The sequence below is a fragment of the Oncorhynchus clarkii genome, chromosome 20 (assembly GCF_045791955.1).
Source record: "Oncorhynchus clarkii lewisi isolate Uvic-CL-2024 chromosome 20, UVic_Ocla_1.0, whole genome shotgun sequence".
Classification (NCBI taxonomy): Eukaryota; Metazoa; Chordata; class Actinopteri; order Salmoniformes; family Salmonidae; genus Oncorhynchus; species Oncorhynchus clarkii.
Window position 1 is genome coordinate 56,632,506 of NC_092166.1, and position 18,251 is coordinate 56,650,756.

Here is an 18,251-nt window from a genome sequence, read left to right on the forward strand (position 1 = left end):
TCTGCAGGAACGCCCCCCCCCCTCGAGCATCCCATTGGTTCCTTCATGAACACCCCTCCTCGAGTATCCAATTGGTTCGTTCATGAACACCCCACCCCCTGAGAAAATGTTCATGCTTGTGCGACACTTTTATACAGTACATGCCAAAAGGGAAATAAAAAAGTTATGAGTTTTCCCACCGGTAGACAGTGTTCCAGCCTGCCGAACACTTGCCTTCACCTTCGTAACCAAAACTGCAGGAAAAAAACAGCGCCGACAGTACAGCGGGATGAAGCTACACTGTGTGATAGCTAGCTATCACATGGTGTCACCTCTGCCTTCCCGCCTGCTGTGTACCGGAGAAAAATATGCCTGACAGGCAGGGGCACCGCTAGCTACTTCGGTACACAGCAGGCGGAAGCAACAGTGTCATTACATACCTTTTTGAAGGTTCGTGTCGAATTTGAATCGGGTTTTTAGGGCGGTGCTAAAGTGAACTTAGAAGTAAACAGCGGCTTTGAGAATGATGATCGCATACAATGATGACGACAAAAATGACTAGGTATCCCCCCTTACCCCGTCAATGTCCATTTCTTGTTTTTAAAGGATGATAGAAGTGCTACACCTGGTGGATAGAGATTGTAAGACAGAAATAGTTGCTTTATGCGTGCTGTACGTTAAGACATGACACGTCAAGATGTAACTGAGGGTCCGTTTATTTAAACTTTTCTCCAATACTATAGAGCCATTACCATGTCGATCAACGCTTGTATAGAAACCTAATTCACACCCCCGATTTTGACGTTAACACAGTGCTACAGTTCCATTAGTTTTCTTTGTAGCCTCGTTTGAATGTTGCGGTTGCGCACATTTGTACGGAATGGGGTGAGTTTACGTTAGCTGGCTAAGCTAGCACACAGTGTCCTTCGCGCCCGCCTACCGAACACTTGCCCTCGCCGTCATTAACAGAACAGTGGAAAAACAGTGCCCAACATGAGGGGGCGAAGGACACTCTACCGGTGTGTACTAGCTATAGCTAGCTACCGTTGTCGGCCCCGCTTCTTCCTCCTGTGGGGTTTATCGGCAGTTGTCATCGAACGTTATAGTGCATTACCGCCATCTACAGTACTGGAGTCAGCTTTTAAAAAAGGACCAATAGAAGTATAGATGCAGAAACACCCCAAATTACGGGCTGCAGTTGCACCCTTCTCTTTGCTAATTAGCCATCTGCGTCGCTTTACACCTATGTGTAAATGGAAGATGGACGCCACAAAGTGTAGTCACTGAAATATACTCCTGGCTGGAACGGTTAATTAAACATTTGCAGTTGTGAAACAATTTTTTGATATTAAAGTAGAGGGATTTGTTTCTAGAACCGTACCGCAATTGAAAATCGATTCAAGTTCAGATTGACCGTTTTGGCTTTCGGAACAACGTTAGACCATTATTGGGCTACGTGTAAACAAGCGTAACGGTGAGGGTCTGAATCTGCTGGCTAATGACTCAGAGTACTGTAAATTAGGCATTGCTGTGACTTAGCTGCTGGATCAGGCCTGAGAATGGATAGTTAATGTCATGACAAGACAGGACTTCCACTGAAAAACGGACACACACAGGTGACTCAAACTCGTACTTACCTATTGAAACAGACGACGCATCAGCTTGCGCTACAGCAAATTCATGAATTGAAAAGTGAAGAGGCAGGATGATTGAATATGAAGTGCTGGTCCAATTGCTAACGCTGGCTAGTAAGTTAGCTAACTAGCAAGTTCAAGGCAGTAGTCTGGCTAGCTCGCTAAATTATTAATGTTCAGTTAAATAGCCTTACACTGCTTGCTGAACGAAGCCCATCCATTAAATATGAAAACTTACGACCATATTATATATGACTGAGAAAGTCAAATCCACATTAGCTAACTAACGTTAGAGTGCTTTCTCTGAAGCAGGCGTTTTTTTTTTCTTCAGCCAGGCGTATGGTCCACCAATTCATCCAGATTTTCTCGTCGCCTCCCTCCTGGTGTTCTTTTCCATGTCTTGTCAAATAAATATTGTATGGAAAAACGTTTGTTTCCGCTTGTTTAGTAGCTAGCTAGCTGAAGGGCTCCTTGTGGCGTTCAGTGTTGCTAAGCTCGGCGCTGTCAAGACTGTGCACTCGGTCGCTCACTCGAATCTCTGAATCATCCACACGCTCACCGCTTCAAGCACAGCTGACCCCGACGTCAGAAATATAAACATACCCTCCCCTTAACCCCAACATTTGAATTTTATGCCAACCTGAGAAACAGCACACTTTTCTTGCTAGAATTTCTGTGATACTGATGATTCACAGTGAAATAATTTACTTACCATTTATCAAATGTCATTGAATAAAATTCTGCCAGACCACCAGGTGGCAATATAATCTTTTTTTTTTTTTAAAGGCTTTCTTTGAACGTATAGATTGAACAGATCAAGTTACCAGTTTTGCAACAGCAACACTAGATAGAGTTCTCACGTCCTTAAATAAGTAGCAAAATAAATTAGACAAAATAAACAATGAGGCAAACAAAAATCAGTCAAATTAATCATTAAAATAAGCCTCAAAGTGCTGCAACAGCAAATGTCAACCTTTCAATTGAGTTTAGCAGTGAATTGGGCACTAAAGCAACATGGTAGCAAGGTTTCCATTTGAATCCATAACAAAGTTCACACAGAAGAAATGGCCAAAATTGCATCATTGCACGTCTTTAATGATTACATTCCCGTAAATTACTGTGATTTGTTTGAACCAATTTGTTCCATCCCACTAAATACAGCCATGTGTTGATTTGTCTCTTTTACATAAAGTATATAAAAATAAATGCTATAAAATAGAAAATGTGTAAATTTTTAACTCAAGTCTGTGGGAAACAAACCTTAAGAAACAAGTACATGTGGTAAGCAATCAATACAAATGGACCTGATGTTTTGGAAGTACAGACTAGCCAGCCAAGCAATTCTGTTAGAACAAGACAATCTACAGATGTTTTTGTATGCAAACACCAGTTTCAGTTTTATTGGCTTTTTACAAATGATATTAATACATATCAGGCTGCAAAATGTTAACTATACTTTTAGTTATGCTAAATAAAATGTCTTACATATTTACAAAAATGCCATTATTATATACAGTACACACTAACATGAAAACATTATTTAACTTAAATATATTGTTTCTGCTTTTTCCTTTTCATAATTTCTTAAATGGGAACAAAAACTAAAATACCTTGCCCCTGACAGCAAGTCCGATTCCATAATAAACTATACATTTTTGCTCAGGCTAAAATCAAGTTGAAAGGGGATTCCCTAGATTCGCCTGCCAGGCTTCAAGGCTCTTTCACCAGAGACATCTGGTGATTCAACCAACAGGCATAAAAACAGCAAAGCAAAGGACAACAAAAGCCTGTCAAAGATTGAAACCGTTTGCCCATCACAATGTTAGATTGAGGCATAAACACATTTGTGCATCTTAAGATTCCGTTTGTCTGAATACCTCTTCCCACATTTATCACAGATGTACTGTTTCCCTCCTGCGTGGACATGCTTCTTGTGAGTTCGGAGATGACTGCCCTGACTGAAAGTCTTCCCACAGATTTCACAGCTGTACGGCTTCTCTCCTGTATGGATTCTCTGGTGCAACTTCAGACTGTTGGTGTTGTTAAATCTTTTCTCACAGAAGCTACACTCGAAAGGCTTCTCGCTAGAGTGGGTGCGTCCGTGAGAGATAAGACTACTCTGCTGACTGAAGGTCTTGCCGCATTCTGTGCAGCCGAATGGCCTCTCTCCAGTGTGGATGCGCTTGTGTATTTTCAGATTCACTGATTGACGGAATGTCTTGCCACACAAGTCACAACTAAATGGCCTGACGCCTGTATGAATACGCTGGTGGTTCTTCAGATTGACAGAATGACGGAAACTCTTGTCACACTGATTGCACTGGAAGGGCTTTTGTCCAGTGTGAATGAGTTGATGTGTCTTCAGTGTTACAGCGCGTGTGAAGCCTTTCCCACACAGCAAACAAGTGAAGATTTTCTCTCCCGTGTGAATTTGCTGGTGTCTAGACAGATTTTGAGCCAGGTTGAAGCTCTTGCCACACACGCCGCAGCTGTAAGGCTTTTCTCCAGTGTGTATTATCGAATGGGTCTTGAGGTGTGCCTGCTTGCCGAAACATTTCCCACAGACGCCACATATAAAAGGCTTCTCACCAGTGTGGGTGCGGATGTGATCATTACAACTCTGTTTGTGGGCAAAGGCTTTGTTGCAGAACATGCACACAAACGGTTTCTCGCCTGTGTGAAGTCGCTGATGGGATTTGAGGTTACTCTGTGTGGAGAAACTTTTCCCGCACTCTGTGCAAATAAACAGCTTCTTTTGGGCAAACAAAGACTCCAATAGGATGTCTGTGGGGTTCACTGGTGGGTCATCGCTAATCATACAATATTGGTTCTCTGAGGAAGAGTTTGCTGCAAAAGCATCATCAGCAGCTCCTGTAAGACATATATAAAACATCTAATTTTAGGTGGCAGGAGATAATTTGATATAGGCCGTCCTAATACTGGCTTTATACTTACTCTCTGCAATGGCCCCCAGGTGTATTTGTCCATACTCGTCTTTGACAGAGACATCCAAGACGAGGGGAGATTCTGGGGTGTCCACTTCCTCCACATCTGCAGACTACCGGCACAAACAGATTGATTAGGTGTGAACTTTAGGAACATAATTGGATCATGTTATTGAAATGGCACAGACTACAAACATTTCACATTTTGCCTATTGAAACCAGCAAAAGTGTTTGCAGAAACAATGACTCTTGAAGCAATCTGCAAAGTGCTTACCTGCATTGAAACAGTTTGCGCCACAGTTTTACAAGTTCCACCATAAGAATGTTCCTCTGCAACACCAAAGAAAGGAGGCATTAGAAAGATAATTAGGTAATTCTTGTAGCTTGTAGTGCAACAGATAAAGCAATATAAACATCTATGCTACTTACCCATTCCTCCAACTGATAGAATATTCAAGATGCTTGCTTGTGGTTTAGCTTTTTTCCCTCCATGTTCTTTGAAGGTCTTGGATTCAAAGTCCAGCAAAAACTTAGTATCATCCATAATTTTTATTATTTTACCCAATGCCTCACTGCCCAGTACCTCCATGAGTGTTGCGAAGTGTGTCTGTAAATGAAAAAAATAAATAATTAATACATTTATTTTTTTTAAAGAGAAGAACAATGCTTATTTCAACAACAAAAAAATGAATATTGAGAGAGTGGCTCTTCTATTCATGTATGGTATCCGTCACCTGTATCTGTTTATAAACAATGGTAGGGCCAACAGGTCAGCTGATCTGTGAATGTGATATGGGCAAAACGCTAAAGTTAATAGCGACCTCGGTTCAGTATCCTAACCAGCTGCTAGGCAGGGCCTTTCCTCTCTCGCACTCATGGTGACTTACCATCTTATTCTGACTCTCAGTCTGTAGTTTCGCAGATAATGTGTCATCCTCGCAATGTCCCTGGGTCCGTTCCAGGCTGAACACGAAGACAGAGCTGTCTTCTATAAGTTTACCCAGTTCGGCCACCGCCGCGTGAACAAGTGTATCCATGACGGAGGCCAGCTGGGTCTGCAGCGCGATGAAATTTGACATTGTTTGTTGGTATTTATCACGACTGTAGCTAATTGACAACGCTTTCAGATTTGCATTGATGAAAGATTGAGCTAATAGCTACATCAATACTTTTGATGAATTAGGACTACACAGACTTCTTCACACGATCGCAACGTAAATAGTGTCTGTGCCCAGTCGGAAGTATTACGTGAAACTCCCAAATCGTAGTTCCGGTTAGGAAATGAAGTGGGTTTATTAAAGAGACAATTACTTTATCTTTATGGGGAAAACTCTTCACGCCACTTCGATAACGAAGGGATTTTCGTAGGTTAGGTGAGCATTTTCGCTAACCCCAACCTCAGTCTTCTAACCTGCGGCGTAGGTTCGCCAAATATTGAGAATATTTGATGATCAGGCCACAGAGTTTCTAAACCCAAAATCGCAACATCGCAAGACTTCCGGGAACGCTTGCAAAACAGACTAACAGACAGGCCAGGGTTTGGGGTTTGAGAAGTCAATGAGAGAACTGAAAGATTCTTCATTAGATGTTGGTTTTCTCAAAATCTAAATGCACAACCTAGATTCAAGCCAATGTCTTAAGTAGTTGAACATGTTATTTTTATGGATTTGTTTTACATTTTATTTCACCTTTATTTAACCAGGGAGGCCAGGTGAGAACAAGTTCACATTTACATCTGCGACCTGGCCAAGATAAAGCAAAGCAGTGCGACAAAAACAACAACACAGAGTTACACATGGGATAAACAAACATACAGTCAATAACACAATATTAAAATATATGTACAGTGTGTGCAGATGTAGTAAGGTTAGAGAGGTAAGGCAATAAAATAGGCCATAGTGGCAAAATAATTATAATTTAGCATTAACACTGGAGTGATAGATGTACAGATGATGATGTGCAGGGAGAGATACTGGGGTGCAAAGTAGCAACAAAATAAATAACAGTATGGGGATGAGGTAGTTGGGTGTGCTATTTACAGAAGGGCTGTGTACAGGTACAGTGATCGGTAAGCTGTTATGACAGCTGATGGTTAAAGTTAGTGAGGGAGATATAAGTCTCCAGCTTCAGTATTTTTGCAATTCCTTCCAGTCATTGGCAGCAGAGAACTGGAAGGAAAGGCGGCCAAAGAAGGTGTTGGCTTTGGGGATGACCAGTGAGATATACCTGCTGGTGTGTGTGCTATGAGTGGGTGTTGCTATGGTAACCTGCGAGCTGAGATAAGGCGGGGCTTTACCTAGCAAAGACTTATAGATGACCTGGAGCCAGTGGGTTTGGTGACGAATATGTAGTGAGGGCCAGCCAACGAGACCATACAGGTCGCAGTTTGTGGGTAGTATATGTGGCTTTGGTGACCAAACAGATGGCACTGTTATAGACTGCATCCAATTAGCTGAGTAGAGTGTGGGAGGCTATTTTGTAAAAGACATCGCCGAAGTCAAGGATCGGTAAAATAGTCAGTTTTACGAGGGTATGTTTGGCAGCATGAGTGAAGGAGGCTTTCTTGCGAAATTGGAAGCCGGCTAGATTTAATTTTGGATTGGAGATGCTTAATGTGAATCTGGAAGGAGAGTTTACAGTCTAACCAGACACCTAGATATTTGTAGTTGTTCACATATTCTCAGTCAGAACTGTTCAGAGTAGTGATGCTAGGCGGGCGGGCAGGTGCGGGCAGCAATAGGTTGAAGAGCATGCATTTAGTGTTACTAGCATTTAAGAGCAGTTGGAGGCCACAGAAGGAGTGGTGTGTGGCATTGAAGCTTTTTTATTTTTTATTTCACCTTTATTTAACCAGGTAGGCTAGTTGAGAACACGTTCTCATTTACAACTGCGACCTGGCCAAGATAAAGCATAGCAGTGTGAACAGACAACAACACAGAGTTACACATGGAGTAAACAATAAACAAGTCAATAACACAGTAGAAAAAAAGAGAAAACTAGGCATGAGGAGGTAGGCGAATAATTACAATTTAGCAGATTAACACTGGAGTGATAACTGATCAGATGGTCATGTGCAGGAAGATATACTGGTGTGCAAAAGAGCAGAAAAGTAAATAAATAGAAACAGTATGGGGATGAGGTATGTAAATTGGGTGGGCTAGATAGCAGATGTTTAAAGTTGGTGAGGGAGATAAAAGTCTCCAACTTCACCGATTTTTGCAATTCGTTCCAATCACAGGCAGCAGAGAACTGGAAGGAAAGGCGGCCAAATGAGGTGTTGGCTTTAGGGATGATCAGTGAGATACACCTGCTGGAGCGCGTGCTACGGGTGGGTGTTGCCATCGTGACCAGTGAACTGAGATAAGGCGGAGCTTTACCTAGCATGGACTTGTAGATGACATGGAGCCAGTGGGTCTGGCAACGAATATGTAGCGAGGACCAGCCGACTACAGCATACAGGTCGCAGTGGTGGGTGGTATAAGGTGCTTTAGTAACAAAACGGATGGCACAGTGATAAACTGCATCCAGTTTGCTGAATAGAGTATTGGAAGTTATTTTGTAGATGACATCGCCGAAGTCGAGGATTGGTAGGATAGTTAGTGTTACTAGGGTAAGTTTGGCGGCGTGAGTGAAGGAGGCTTTGTTGCGGAATAGAAAGCCGACTCTAGATTTGATTTTAGATTGGAGATGTTTGATATGGGTCTGGAAGGAGAGTTTACAGTCTAGCCAGACACCTAGGTACTTATAGATGTCCAAATATTCTAGGTCGGAACCATCCAGGGTGGTGATGCTAGTCGGGCGTGCGGGTGCAGGCAGTGAACGGTTGAAAAGCATGCATTTGGTTTTACTAGCGTTTAAGAGCAGTTGGAGGCCACGGAAGGAGTGTTGTATGGCATTGAAGCTCATTTGGAGGTTAGATAGCACAGTGTCCAAGGAAGGGCCAGAAGTACACAGAATGGTGTCGTCTGCGTAGAGGTGAATCAGGGAATCGCCCGCAGCAAGAGCAACATCATTGATATATACAGAGACAAGAGTCGGCACGAGAATTGAACCCTGTGGCACCGCCATGGAGACTGCAGGAAAACCGGACAACAAGGTATGGTGGGATTCGAAATGGTCGGTGATCTGTTTGTTATCTTGGCTTTCGAAGACTTTAGAAAGGCAGGGCAGGATGGATATAAGTCTGTAACAGTTTGGGTCTAGAGTGTCTCTCCCTTTGAAGAGGGGGATGACCGCAGCAGCTTCCCAATCTTTAGGGATCTCAGACAATACGAAAGAGAGGTTGAACAGGCTAGTAATAGGGGTTGCAACAATTTCTGTGGATCATTTTAGAAAGAGAGCATCCAGATTGTCTAGCCCAGCTGATTTGTAAGTATCCAGATTTTGCAGCTCTTTCAGAACATCAGCTGTCTAGCTTTGGGTGAAGGAGAAACACAAATATGCCTTACTTGCAATACGGTTTTGTAACCCTTTCGAACTTAACTTTCATATAAGCCAGAAATACTCTTTTAAATACAAAATATACTTAATGTGTGCAGTTTAGCAAAGTTGCACCTGGATGGATTAACGCACCGCCTAGGCTACAACACATCCTTTTACCTTGCGCTAGCATTTCCATAGAACCATTCCATTCCACATTTCTGGTGTTTCTCAAAATATAGCCTGGTGTAACTTTCCTAAACTGCGTACAGTAAGTGTATTGGTTGTATTTGAAAAAATATTTCTCACATATGAAAGTTAAGTTCCAAATGTTTCCAGAACTGTGTCGCATGCTAGGCGTATTTGCGTTTAGACTGAGCATTTTGGCAGTATCTGAGCATCAGGGCTTTCCCTTCAGCTCAGGTGGCAGACAGCTTTCCCACACATTGTTGACATGCTAGGGGAAGCAGATATGGGTTTAATGGATCAGTGTGAGGCGCTGTACAAGACGTCAAACCCGTATGATGTAATTGGTGTCACAAAGGACGCATCAGAAGCAGACGTTCGACAGGTTATTATTATAAATTATAAAGTCTCACTACAAGTCCACCCTGATATGAGCACCAGGTGACGAGCAAGCCACTGCCAAGTTCCAGTTTGGCAAGCCAACCTAAAAAAAATAGTGTGAATGTTTGTTTACCTTTCAAACCTTGTTTTATACTGTATATCAGGAGGAGCAGGTCTCTGATTATGATCAGTTTATGTCCTGTTTGGTGTCTTGCTATTTTACGATCTAGGGAAGATGTACGCAGTGTTGAGTGACAAAGACAAAAGCTGACCAATATCGTAACGGAAGATTATTGGAGAACAATGTTTCTTAAGGTAGGACTTCAAGTCAAGATTTCTTAACCAGCTTTTTTCCAGTGCCTGGTAAGTCTTTACACCCGCCTTACAGAGTTTTCACATTCTGCAGCCTTAAATGAAAATTACTATGAATTAACACTGTCCTCAAGGCTCCGTTTTAGGACCACTATTGTTTTCACTATATATTTTAGCAGTAAAAGTCAACATCGGAAACATAATGTTGACTTTCACTGCTATGCGGACGACACATAGCTGTACATTTTTATGAAACTGTAATGGGTGTGTTCTGGTGGCAAGGTAGTCAGGCACAGGAGAGTGAACATGGTATAAACTGAGTAGTTTAATAAATGCTAAAATAAACTCTGAAAACCAATATATACAAAAATAATATAAAACGGGACAAAACCCGTCGCAAACCAGAACATGACTTGCACAAAACATACAACAAACAATCACTGAGACATGAGGGGAAACAGAGGGTTAAATACACAACATGTCATTGATGGGATTGAAACCAAGTGTGATGGAAGACAAGACAAAACCAATGGAAAATGAAAAATGGATCAGCGATGGCTAGAAGGTCGGTGATATCGACCGCCGAACACCACCCGAACAAGGAGAGGGACCAACTTCGGCGGAAGTCGTGACAGAAACATGGTGAAGCCCAAATATTGTCCTCCCTGGATGCCTGTGTTTCAGACATAAGGAACTGGATGTCGGCAAATCTGCTACTTTTAAACTCGGACAAAACAGAGATGCTAGTTCTAGGTCCCAAGAAACAAAGAGATATTCTGTTGAATCTGAAAATTGGTTGGTTATACAGTCGTCTCAAATAAAACTGTGAAGGACCTCGGCGTTACTCTGGACCCTGATCTCTCTTTTGACGAACATATCAAGACTGTTTCAAGGACAGCTTTTTTCCATCTACGTAACATTGCAAAAATCAGAAATGTTCTGTCCAAAAATTATGCAGAAAAATGTATCCATGCTTTTGTCACTTCTATGTTAGACTACTGCAATGCTCTACTTTCGGCTACCCGGATGAAGCACTAAATAAACTTCAGTTAGTGCTAAACACGGCTGCTAGAATCTTGACTAGAACAAAAAAAAATGGATCATATTACTCCAGTGCTAGCCTCTCTACACTGGCTTCTGTCAAGGCTAGGGCTGATTTCAAGTTTTTACTGCTAACCTACAAAGCATTACATGGGCTTGCTCCTACCTATCTTTCCGATTTGGTCCTGCCGTACATACCTACACGTTATGGAACCCTGACCTGTTCACCGGACGTGCTACCTGTCCCGGACCTGCTGTTTTCAACTCTCTAGAGACAGTAGGAGCGGTAGAGATACTCTGAAAGATCAGCTATGAAAAGCCAACAGACATTTACTCCTGAGTTGCTGACCTGTTGCACCCTCTACAACCACTGTGATTATTATTATTTGACCCTGCTGGTCATCTATGAACATTTGAACATCTTGGCCATGTTCTGTTACAATCTCTATCAGTCACAGCCAGAAGAGGACTGGCCACCCCTCATAGCCTGGTTCCTCTCTAGATTTCTTCCTAGGTTTTGGCCTTTCTAGGGAGTTTTTCCTAGCCACCGTGCTTCTACACCTGCATTGCTTGCTGTTTGGGGTTTTAGGCTGGGTTTCTGTACAGCACTTTGTGACATCAGCTGTTGTAAAAAGGTCTTTGATTGATTGATACATTCAGGTCTCAGGCCTGGACATGATTACAGTTATGTCATAGGAGGCTGCTTTCTCTTTGCAAATCACACAGCAAGACATCCTGAACTTTGAGAAGTCCTACAAGAACTGTGAGGATGAGAAGCATGATCTGATGCGGGTCTATGTGGAGCACAAAGGTGACATGGACAGGATCATGGAGAACGTGCTGTGTGCCACCCTGGAGGATGAGACACAGATCAGAGCCATCCTCAAGAGTGCCATCTGCTCCAAGGGGCTGCAGGCTCACAAGGCTTTCACCAACGCAAGGTGTGTGAACTAATCTACTACTCTAAATGTATTTTTAGTTAGTTTTATCTCATGCTCTTATCACAGACATACAGCTGATACATGTGAACATATTTGTGTTCACCAAATGCATTTGTCACCATTAAGCTGCTAATATTTTGGTGTCAATGTTTTTCCTTGGTCGATAAAGAGCATAAAAAGGCAGATTTACAAATGCTCAACACGCTTTGAATATGGCCGGTGTCAGTAAACAATTACAAGTGATGAAACAATTAAAACATGCTCCGGAACTTTCACGAATAGTAAGTATTTTTTTAAACCTCTCGCATAATCTATGAGCAGAATTACTGTTTTACCTCAATTAGCCACAAGCTGTGTCCGGCAACATTTTCCGCCAAGTGGGCCAGCTATTAACCACTTGAGTTTCAACCAATGAGCTTCAGCCCCTCGCCATTTGAGTGACAGCTAGTAAGATGCACACACAGCAGAGCGAGAGAGAAAGAGCAATGCAATTCACGGGGTGCACATACAGTGGGAACAAAAAGTATGTGAACCCTTTCAAACTACCTGGATTTCTGCATTAATTGGTCATAACATTTAGACAAACACAGTCTGCTTAAACTAATAACACACAATTATAATTGTTCATGTCTTGTTCATGTCTTGAACACACCGTGTGTACACATTCACAGTGCAGGTTGAAAAAAGTATGTTAACCCTTGGATTTAACAACAGGTTGACCCTCCTTTGGCAGCAATAACCTCAACCAAACGTTTTCTGTAATGGCGGATCATACCTGCACAATGGTCAGGAGGAATTTTGGACCATTCCTCTTTACAAAACTGTTTCAATATTCTTGGGATGTCTGGTGTGAACTGCTCTCTTGAGGTCATGCCACAGCATCTCAACCGGGTTGAGGTCAGGACTGACTGGGTCATTCCAGAAGGCATATTTTCTTCTGTTCAAGCCATTCTGTTGTTGATTTACTTCTGTCTTTTGGGTTGTAGTCCTGTTGCATCAGGACAAAAAAGTATACAAAAGTACTGCAGAATCTCTTGAAATGTATGCAAAAATGTGTTTTACATATGGCAATCTTGAATATGAAAGAAAAATTTAGCATTTTATTCTAGCCCTTTAAAGGCGTTCAATTAATTACTGAAATACTGGTCAAAAATTAAAGCAAGTCCCTATCGCACATACATTTTTACACAAGTGAGATGTATTTCTTGTTCACTGGTCCCCGCAGTGTCTGTTATTGACCCCGGAATGTTAATTGGTTTTATCAAAATCTATCATCCCATCTGTGTATGTCACCAAGCACTTAACAAAGTACAGTATTGCTGCCTGATCTTTTAAAATCATTGGTATGTTACATTTGCAGATTTGATGCTGTCCGCCGTCTACCCATCTTGCTCTGATTTGAGAGGTTGTTGATCGGTCCATTCCTGGTTCAGCCTGTTAGCTATGGCGTAGCTTGGTGGAACCCAGAACACAGTGGGCTCTTTTGTTGTTCCAAGGTGGTGCCTTGATCTTCAGAGCCTCTTGGACTTCATGAAGGCTGAACCACCGTTAGTTCCGTTTTCAACATGTAATAATATCCTGTTTCAATATACACTGTGTATTGGCATAGGAACATTTTAATAATAATATATTTATTTTATATAGCGCTTTTCATTACAAGTAGAATCTCAAATTCGCTTTAAAAATGAAATGAACAAAAAATGATTTAAAACAAATAGGGATCTAGCAGTTCTTGGACACAAAATCTACAACCATGGATATGCAGAGCTGGGTTACCAACCTGATTTTGTTATGTTTGTGTCACTCAGATACTGTCGCATATACCTGCATTAACCATGGCAAAATGTGTAGAATTGCAGGAAATGATCTTTAGAACTCTAAAATGTTATCTCCACCGGCCCAGAAACAGGCCTAAAAAATATTATTGCCCAGAACCCCAGATTTACATTAGTCCGGCCCTGTGGATAAGGCTTTGTCTAGATGTCTTGCACACACTCAAGCGACATGAATGTATTCAACACAGAGAAGGTTAGCGTAGAGAGGCAGCCACTGACTTACCTGTGTCTTTTCTGGGTTGGCGGCGGCGTGACAGGCCATCATGAAGGAGCTCTGTGGGAAGGGCCAGTGCTGAGAGCCTGAGTACGGGATAGACTCCAACCCCACATCCTCATCTCCTTGCGGAGTGTCTCCTCCATGGGCTCACCTGTTGCGGGAAACACATTCAGGAACCTATACCAGTGCTTACGCTAACAGTAATATAATAGTCTTAACGAGTACAGTTATGGATAAGTAAGGTACATCGCTCATGCTGTTTACAGCTGGGACGTATATTTGTATGTAATAGACAACGCAGAAGTGTGACGTTTTCCCGTCGTGTTATGAGATCTGCTGAATAGCTAATTGAACATGGACTGCCAGACTGGTTCCTATGGGCGGGCAGCCAAGTGGAGCTGCAGAAGCCCCTGATGATCAAAACACACACCCAGGTATAAGGAGCGAACACATAGAGAGACACACACGATACAGTACAATACTAGATTGGAGAGACTTGACTCAAATATCCACTCTGGCTACAAGGGGTGCCTCAGGCCCTCTCAGTAGGAAGAAGGCTTTCCTCAGGTCTATGAAGGTTCCTCCACACAGCCTCTCCACATCAACCTGCTCTATAGACCCTACAACAACACAGTGTCAACCTGAACTCTGACCCATGAGACACAGAGGACAATTTAATTGGAGAATGAGATGGATTATTATTTCAAATGGGAATTTACTGTTCTAACAGTGATGCCATGAAGTAATTTGTAATATGTAGTGATGTTCTCTTACCAACATCAATCAAATTTAATCAAATGTATTTATAAAGCCATTCTTACATTCTTGATGTCACAAAGTGCTGTACAGAAATCCAGCCTAAAACCCCAAACAGCAAGCAATGCAGGTGTAGAAGCACGGTGGCTAGTAAAAATTCCCTAGAAAGGCCGGAACCTAGGAAGAAACCTAGAGAGGAACCAGGCTATGAGGGGTGACCAGTCCTCTTCTGGCTGTGCCAGGTGGAGATTGTAACAGAACATGGCCAAGATGTTCAAATGTTCATAGATGACCAGCAGGGTCAAATAATAATAATCAAAGAAGAAATGTGCTTCGTTCTGTTCAGTGCAGTTGAGGAGAATGGATTCATTCACAATGTCCTTGTCCTCTCCAAGCTTTTCCAGGATTTCCTTCTACATCTGAGAGGAACAAACATATTCCCATGCTGTGCAACCTACAAGTTCGTGTTGCTATATACATCTCTGTTGAAAGTTGTTAATGTCAAGAAATGCCCGTTTCTTTTATATCATTACAATAATGTCACTCTCAAATGAGAAATTCGGAAGTGGGAGGGTGCTCTTATTGTTGTATAATGTCTTAGTCTCAATTCTAACCTCCATGCCACAGGGAAAATACTTCCAGACTGCAATGCTGCTCGACATGCGTCATCATCCTCTTATCTTATTCAGGAGCCTAAATCAGACATGCCATAACTTTAGCATGAATGTAATTAAATAACAAATCCCATTCAACTGTTATTTAACTTGCTTATAAAATGGGTGTGGTATATCTGCGAGTGAACTGAACTGACCTCATCCTATGTTGACAAATTATTCTACATTATACAATCTAATAATTTTTAAAAAAGGATCCAAGTGAAAGACAAAATTGATGATAGTGGAAACTGTCTTTGTAGCACTGCCCTGGCTTGACCAGAGAGGGCTGCTTCCAATCAGAGTATGTGGGCGGAGCTGGAGCAGAGCCTGACCAATTTGACAGGTGGGTGGAGCGAGATTCCCAAAGGCTGGAGCATTGGCTTTCTCACTGGCTCCAATTTCGCTCCAGTAGCACTCACTTCACGAGCTCAGGGCATGCCTGCCCCAGCATGCATTTGTAGTCTACTCGTGTTCTGCTATAGCCCCTTGTTTTTAGCTAGTCATGGAGTTCGCTTTATATTTTCATTAAGTAACTGATAAAACACACAGGTGCTAAATCAAGGTGACTTAACAAGATGAGGACCAATATCAAGAGAGGGAGTGCGGTGATGTAGAGTTCACAACTAAACAATCATTGTGGAATCCGAAAAGACGAGTATCCCAAAAGCATGATTGTGTACTTACTACGTGCACATGCTAAAATAAAGGAATGAGGTGGGTAGATAACTTAAGTGGGTCATTGTAGGAAAGTATTTATGAACAAAAAATCGGAACTCTTAAACGTTCCTTAATTTTCGTTCTATTATCTATACAACAGGCCATAATTGATTTTGTCCCAATAGGTCTGGCATATTCCCATGTTCAAGGAGCTTTCTGTTTTGATTGGGTTATTTTGCCTATAAACATTTAGGCCTACCTATAGAAAAAATATAAATACAACTCTGCCCAGCCTGGCAAGAGTGGCCAAAAGGGTGTTTAGCATCCCCAGTGTGTAGATGATATTCTCCGTTGCTGACAGGTGTTGTGCCGAAAATCTCCCCCCTGCCCGAATTCTCCCCCCATTCTCGTTCTTTATTGCTGCGACTTGCTTGCTAGTTGAGATTTCTGCTCTCCACTCCGTTGTCAGTTTAGCCTACACTTCACTGATCTTAGCAGAAAGCATTTTTGTCTGCAGTTCTCGGTTTGGATATTTGCTTCAAGTGTATGTGGCGCCCTGGACGAACCATTCAGTTCCCCCTGCAAGATGCCGCCCTGGGCGGTTGCCCATGTCGCTCGTACCTAAATCCACTACTGATTTGTATTCATCTCTAAATAAATCTCTTTGCCAAAATGTGTCATCTCTCCTATGTCTTATTCGACTAGTATTTTTTGAAAGTGTAAGGATAATAATTCAGCCATAGTTGTTCTGACATGTGTATTGCTTGCCAACATTTTACTCCCTCTGTTTAATAAACCCACATACATTCATTATTAATTTCGGTTGCCAATCCTGACAAAGTTTGTTCTATAGAAAGTATTTGACTCTAGCCACCAAATTAAGGAAATTAGAAGAGGGGGAGAATTCTGGCAGGGGGGAGATTTTCCGCACAACAGCTGTTCTCCAGACACCATCATGTGACCCTGATGCCACAGACAGGCCTAAATGATTTCAAAGGCACTAATAGGTCATTTTTCTCTTAATTTATATTTAATTCTAAGTCAGTCACATCCTATATGCGCAATTTATATACTATAATGTTTTAATAAAAAATAAAAAAATGCTGAGCACTTTATGTCCCTACCAGCCTATTGTGTCGCAATCGCAAATGCTTCAATGTATTACTTTGTAGGCTACAGCTTTGAGATAATTGAAATAATATAACCTAAATAAACAATTTGTTCTTAGGCTCCCTGTCTGGCTCCTGCCCCATTTATATGGTTTATATGCGGTTTAATATAACATGGAGCCTATTTGAAAATACGATCACCACTTACATTCACCTTTTCATGTTTATTCAAATACTTTTCATTAAAATCCGTATGGATTGGTTTCAATACTTAAAACAAATTGGTAGGTCAAGGTAGTCACAAAAATAGATGGGTGTTCGGTAAACTTTAATGAATGGAGCGAATTTGGAGCAGCAGTTTTTTTCCCCCCATGTGAGCCTGAAAACAGGAGACGTAGGAAAGGGCATGGAGTGCCAGACCAGTGCTTGTCCATGATCGAGATTTCCAACCGCTCAACTCAGCTCACATGCCATGGTTCCAATGGAGCAGAGCCTGCAAAGGCGTTTATAGCGTCTTGAGTTCTACTAGGAAACATTTCGTTTGGAAAATTTTTAAATCAATGCAGTAAAACCACATCACAATCAATTTACCTAAAAGTATGTTATTGCAGTGATATGCGTTTGACCTTCACGTCTGTGTTCATGAATAATCGCATATAGGTGCTCACAGTACACTTTGTACTGCCTCGTTGACTTTAAAAATGGAGGTTGTTTCGTAATTTCTATTATCCGTCTCCACAAGTTCTTATCAAATCATTACTAGCCTAAACTAAATTAAACTGCAAAGGTGATACTGTAAGACAAATAAGACCAACTTGCTTGCAGTTCACCCGAAAATAATAAGGGAACCAATTGCGTCAAGGCACACCAATCATGTTTGAGACATACTGTAGATCGAGAGCACAGCGACCTCTGCCACTGAAAGAGTGTATGGCCAAAGACATTACTTCTGTTGTAGTCGAAGATTATTTTTGCCCCATTCAGCTGTAGTTTCGTTTTAACCTTTGGATTACATTTTACTGATGGAAAACCAAGATCAAATTACTAATCTTTACAAAACATGTATTTCCTTTTAATTGACATTGGTCTCTCTATCCACATTTTAGCAGTTGTATTTTAAACTTGGCTGGAGTTAAGGTTACACTTAACCTGCAGGCATGTCCTTACCGTTGACATGGGTTTT

The 18,251-nt window shown here is 41.8% G+C and overlaps 2 protein-coding genes across 7 annotated transcripts in view; both read right to left on the reverse strand.

Moving 5' to 3' along the window:
• Nucleotides 1-2,153, reverse strand: part of LOC139376548 (serine-rich coiled-coil domain-containing protein 2-like) — a 99,973-nt gene extending 97,820 nt beyond the window's left edge. For 5 of the 6 annotated variants that reach the window (XM_071119274.1, XM_071119267.1, XM_071119275.1 and 2 more), the window contains exon 1: nucleotides 1,617-2,153. The gene's annotated coding sequence lies outside the window, so the exon portion shown is untranslated. The remainder of the gene's footprint in view (nucleotides 1-1,616) is intronic. The other variant, XM_071119269.1, reaches the window with a different exon arrangement.
• Nucleotides 2,154-2,692: 539 nt separating this feature from the next.
• LOC139375594 (gastrula zinc finger protein XlCGF26.1-like) lies at nucleotides 2,693-5,795 on the reverse strand. The gene is made up of 5 exons (XM_071117381.1): nucleotides 5,446-5,795; nucleotides 4,988-5,165; nucleotides 4,833-4,888; nucleotides 4,569-4,671; nucleotides 2,693-4,484 (listed from the first exon to the last, which is right to left on the reverse strand). Exons 1-5 carry the CDS (start codon nucleotides 5,635-5,637, stop codon nucleotides 3,436-3,438), a joined length of 1,578 nt encoding a protein of 525 aa, XP_070973482.1. The 5' UTR covers nucleotides 5,638-5,795; the 3' UTR covers nucleotides 2,693-3,435.
• Between the last annotated feature and the right edge of the window lie 12,456 nt (nucleotides 5,796-18,251).

Coding starts and splice junctions, on each gene's coding strand:
- LOC139375594 (XM_071117381.1), bottom strand. CDS start 5,637: ATGTCAAATTTCATCGCGCTGCAGACCCAGCTGGCCTCCGTCATGGAT. Junction 5,166..5,445: donor CTGAGAGTCAGAATAAGATG/GTAAGTCACCAT, acceptor TTTCATTTACAG/ACACACTTCGCAACACTCAT. Junction 4,672..4,832: donor CGCAAACTGTTTCAATGCAG/GTAAGCACTTTG, acceptor TTGTGCCGGTAG/TCTGCAGATGTGGAGGAAGT.